The sequence below is a fragment of the Aplysia californica genome, unplaced genomic scaffold (genome assembly GCF_000002075.1).
Source record: "Aplysia californica isolate F4 #8 unplaced genomic scaffold, AplCal3.0 scaffold00304, whole genome shotgun sequence".
NCBI lineage: Eukaryota > Metazoa > Mollusca > Gastropoda > Aplysiida > Aplysiidae > Aplysia > Aplysia californica.
Window position 1 is genome coordinate 717,668 of NW_004797574.1, and position 5,744 is coordinate 723,411.

General features: G+C 37.0%; 1 protein-coding gene across 1 annotated transcript in view; it reads right to left on the minus strand.

The window, feature by feature from the left end:
• The window catches only part of LOC101861053 (UDP-N-acetylhexosamine pyrophosphorylase), a gene marked incomplete in the record, with an annotated part of 62,008 nt that overhangs the window by 11,297 nt on the left and 44,967 nt on the right, over positions 1-5,744 (minus strand). The window contains 2 exon segments of the mRNA XM_035970671.1: positions 3,366-3,559; positions 3,947-4,119. Of these exon segments, the coding sequence (XP_035826564.1) occupies positions 3,366-3,559; positions 3,947-4,119 (367 nt within the window).

A 5,744-nucleotide genomic window follows, 5' to 3' on the forward strand; every position in this document is an offset into this window, starting at 1 on the left:
GAGAGAGAGAGAGAGAGAGAGAAAGAAAGAGAGAGAGAGAGGGGGGAGAGACTGAGAAAAAGAGGGACATACAGACAGACAGAGACACAGTGAGACAGAGAGGGGGAGAGACAGAGAGAGAGGGGAAGAGACAGAGAGAGAGAGGGGGAAAGACAGAGAAAAAAAAGGAACTACTGATAGACAGAGACAGAGTGAGAGGGAGGGAGGGAAAGAGAGAGAGAAAGAGGGAGAGAGAGACAGAAAGAAAGAGAGAGAGAGAGAGAGAGAGAGAAAGACAGAAAGGAAGAGAGAGAGAGAGAGAGAGAGAGACAAATGCAGGCACTACACACACACACAGATAACTAGTACTTGAAATTAAACATCTTATAAACCTGAGGATGAACAAATAAAAGAAGGAAAGATTTATAGCTGGCATTCATTTAACCCTATCCGTACGTCGTGTTTTATTATCGTATCCATACGACATGGGGAACTCCGTGTCACCACTTTCAAAGACGAAATTTACTCTTTAATCCGATCCGTACACTTTGCATAGCAGTCTGTCAAAATGATTTTTTGAGAAGCATTGAAAGTTACAAAGACATCTTCGTACTAGAAGTATTCTAAAATGTGAAAAATACAACCCAGGGGTACAAAATGACCCTAGGGCGTACGGACAGGGTTAAAAAATCAAAATTCTCATCAGCCATATAATTCAGCAGTGAATAATTTTTAAAAGTTGAGGTTTTTACTTTTTCTCCATGGTGCATGCGTTCGACATATCTGTGATTTTGTTTTTTTGTTTTTTAAAAATTGTTCTGCACACTGAGCATCTTGACAAGATGAAAATGGGCAATATAAATGCAATTTTCTTCTTATTATTATTACCGTAGCTATTTTTAAAAATTAGAAATTTTACCATTTTACCATACACCTTCAAACTAGAGCAAAACAGATAAAAATCAAAGTGCATCAGAATTAAATTTAGATTAAAAATATAGTAAAAATAGATAGAGAATGGATCTGCAAAGAAACACATCACCATTTGAGTACCTTCACATTGTACAGATAAGAGAAAATAGAAATGCAAATAAATAGCAATGAAATAGAACATTTGTGTTAAAATCCATCACTAAAATCTGAAGATGGATTTTTAAAAAAGATAATAAGACAACAACAAAAAATACGAAGACATTCATATCAACCAAATTAAAATCACAATTGCATAATATCTTCCACCCAGAGGAAAAAGACCTAAACTTCAGATCACGTATCAGTGCCAGTGTAAAGTCCTCTGTGTAAAAAAATTACTTCAATAAAAGGAGTAAAAAAACCCAGACTAAACACAAAATTTACTTTAATCATCAACATACCTAACCTTCAGAGAAATAGAAAGGCAGGAGCAGAAAATACAAACATTACTGATAGTATAAAAAACACAAAAAACACCAAGTTATCAAAATAAATGACGATATCTAACTGTCTACGAGACGCAGTCACGTCTGGTCAACGGCAGACAGTTTTTCCCTGAGACCATATCGAGAGGAAAGATGTCCCTACAAGGAAAAGAAACGTTTAAGACTAGCTCAGATTCAAACCATGTCCCTCTGCTATGTGCTAGTTCATACATCGACAATAAATCTAGTACCGATAGTGGAGAGTAAAAGCAAACAGGAACACGAGAAAACTAGATCTTCACATTCTCCAGATAGTGACAAAAGGGCATGCACATTTTGATTTCCAATAGACCTGTTAACAACATTAACATCAACTTGACTTAAATAAACTCCTGGCACTTACATGACCAGAATTGAGTAAAAAAACCTCCGAGTTGGGTATACATTGTTAGACAGTCTATGACCCCCGAATTGCAAGAAAAAAACTAACGGCATAAAGATTAGTTCATTTACTTTTGTCTCCTGACCATTTTTCTAAGTTGAGCCAACTACATGTAACCATAACAACATTGCCCTGTATAAGAATGAGGAGAGCTTGCTGCTGCAGCGCTGAACAATGAATGTGTTCAAATTTAAAAAAAACAAACCATAACCAGGAAAAAGAAAAGAAAGTTAAAAAAAAAAAGGTATTAAGTACACATACGTAATACTGGAGTAGCAGGTAGATGGCGTTAAAAATAAATCTTTTTTACAAGAAATAAAATCAACAGGGAAAATCATAAGCAAAACTAGTCCCTCTGCAACATCTTCTACCTCAAGACGAAGATAAGGCACTCATGGCTGACTCTAGGAACGAAACGATTAAAGGGAAAATGTCTATCCAAAACTCCTTTACAGAATCATATTAAAACAGAAGATTACTATCGAAAATTGTAACAATGTAACTCCAGGAATTTTAGGAAAGCTAGTAGTATAAATATGTATAAAGAGAAACAAATACTACCATTTATATTATAGACACTGTGATTATAATCACTAAGACTAGAATTACAGCTATCAATATTATTACCATTGTGATCATGATCGTAACAATTATGTTTATTACAATCACTGATTTCTAAAAACACTTCTTAATTATGTTAATTATTACAATCACTGATTTCTAAAAACACTTCTTAATTTGTTTCCAAGTGGTTAAATGAAAAGCAAAGCAAACAAGCTGGGGAGGAAGGGACGTTCGTTCCAGAGTGAAGATGAAATAAGGGATGAAAATAATAACCTGATGAAAAGAAATATCATAAATGGAAAAAAGTAAGCTTTTGGTAAGACTAAAGAAAAAGTAAGGTAATCCAAAGGAAAAACAATAGGCTAAAGAGGTAAACTTTTCAAAAGAAAGAAAAAGAAAATGTTTAGAAAAGTGAAGACAATGAATAAAAAAAAAAAGCTTTAGGGAAAGATAAAAATAAACAAAAAAAGTAAGCCTATAATAAGGCAAGAAACATTTTGTCAAAGCTTTAGAAAGGGAAAGACAATGAATAAAAAAGCAAGCATAAGAAAGGAAAGGACATAAAGAACAAAGAAAGATTGTGAAAGACGAGTGACCACAACTGAAAAAAAAAGACAAAGCAGAAATAATGTAGAAAACATGAGGTCTAATCAGCATTTAGGAAAAGCTGCTTTTGAAACTTGGTGGCGCACTGGCAATGCATTATGGGATTATTGGTAATATGTAAGGCGTGGAGATAAAATAAAGTATCAAATACGATCACAAAAATCAGTTTTGAAAAACACATAGAATCAAATATGATTACAAAAATAGAATGAAGAATAAAAAATATTAACATTAAAAAAATTAAGCGCATCAAACACAGCTAAAAAATAAAATAAAAATACAAAATCAGCACATTAAAAAATATGATCATAAAAATCATTAAAAAAATACATGGAATCAAACAGGATTACAAAAAAAATTTAAAAATCTGCACCTACAGGCACACTCGTTTGAGGAAGTCTGTGGTGAGGAAGTGGTTGCAGATGTTGCCGGCATTGAACACCAGTCTGCCGTCGTGGGTTCGCTTCTCGGCCGTTTTTAGAGTGATCTCGCTGTATTCTACCACCTGGTACTTGCCGTGCACTTTGCATACCACCCCAACAGCTTCCTTGGGCATCGTCTTCTCTACAGCCTTGGTAAGAAAAAAAAGAAAGTTTTTTAGTTTCAGTAATTTTTTTTCTGTATTTGCAACCAAAATAGGTCATATAAGTCCTCAAGATTAGAGGTGTTACTACAGAGAAACATACAAAGAAAAGAAGGAGGAGAGAAAAGGAGGACCCATGTTTCATAAGGGAGAAGAAACAAACCACACCTCTGCATCTGCCAAGAAAGAAAAAAACCTCAAACTTTTATAATTGATCCTAAAAGGGATGAGTTGGCCCCCACCTCATTTAGAACTGCTTGACCTTATGCATAATATCTGGCGTTGTTCTTGTTGTTGCTGGTGTTAATCCAGTAGCCACAGTTTTCATCCCCGCAAGTATCAAAAGCACCTTAAAAAAGCCAACAGTGCTCTCACCTTTGCTCCGCACTCAACATTCTTGCTCAAACAGAATCCTATAAATACTGGGTCGGCCATCTTGACTAGGATATTGTCGACGCAGTAGATGTGTATATTCTTGACCCCACGTTTTTCAAGGTCGTCAATAATTTTGGAGTTACGGAGGGCGCTGTAGAGTCCTCCATTGCCAGCTGATGGGAGGGACAGAATAATCATCAGAGTTAAAAAGAGAAGTATTAGTTTTTGTAAGTGTTTTATGGCACTTGCAACACAATAAGGTCATATAAGTGCCGACGATTAGAAGCTTTACAAGAGAATAACAAACACAAAAAAGGAGTAGTAGTAGTATAGGGTTTTACGGCGCTCGCAACTGCGTAAGGTCATATGAGCGCTGAAGGAGTAGAGATAAGGACGATAGATGTTTGATAGGAAAGAAGAAACAAACTACACCAGAGCCCCCGCCAACCACCCACAAAGAGAAGTATATCGACAACACAATAGCGGTTCGGTGGAGTAAACAGAAGCACATTTGACGATTTTCCCCAGTTTATGAAATGCTAAAAATAGTATTTCCTCAAATGAAAATTTTCAAATTGAGTTCCACTTTAGAACTGATACAAGCAGTTAACAAAAGAAGATACCATTGTAACCAGAGACCTACAGGTAATACCTAACCAGCATGGTTAGACCACAATTTGTTACTTTGTTCATTTCAGTAAATAATAATAATAATAGATAACATTTGTATAGCGCATATCCCCCCGCTCAACAGCAGGCTCTATGCGCTTTACACTATATTATTACCCCAGCAGACCATAGAACACTCCGAAACATTCTCAGCTTCCCAAGAAGCATACAGTGCAAGCAGCTGATTAAGCACTCAAACACTAACTACCTGACAAGATCTTTCGCTGTCTATAGCCGAGTACCCATTCCCACCTGGGTGAAGTGAGGAAAATTCGTGTAAAGTGCCTTTCCCAAGGACACAACGTCGGGGCCCCTGACGGGATTCGAACCCACGACCTTACGGTTGCGAGTCTGAGAGCCTAACCACTAGGCCACCAATGCCACAAAGAGTAAAGAGAAGCATGTTCGTGCAAAAATGGGGGGAAAGAATAAGACAGACAGACAGACAAAAGCAACAAAGGGAAAGAAAGAAAGTAATATCATCTAGTGTCACCTTCAAACCACCCATAGGTCAGACTAGAGAAGTGCATCTGAACAATAACCACATTAAAGTGTTGACGGGAAGCTAGACAGACGGACAGAAACAAGAGAGGGATAGTAAAGAAATAAGCCCTACCCAGGACACCCTTTTACCGTTTTGTCAATTTATATGAGTAAACAGAAGCCCATCGACACGACAATAGTCATTAAGTGAACGGAAAAAGCAATTCTGACAGACAGAAACAACAGAGGGAAAGAAAAGAGGTAAGACCTTCCTTGTAATGTGTTCAGAGGGTGTGCATGTGAGTGTGTGTGAGAATGTGCATGCGTACATGTGGGCACATGACTCACATCACACCACCCACTTCAGCAACTTACGGGGACAACGGACGGATAAGCTTTGACCACAGGTATGCCCAAATGTAAACCTTTCAGACAGGTCAGCTGCTTACTGTCACGTGCTTCATCATTTTTATCTCTGGGTGTTGGTATTTTGCTCAAACAGCCTACATCAAAGGCAAACGCCCAGCACAGGATCACACGAGTCAGCTGAAGTTTCCTCATCAAACCATTTTCTTTTTATTAACTCTTTTATCATCACGAATTCAGTAAATGATCAAAAGGTGTACAAAATGACTTTTAGCTTTAG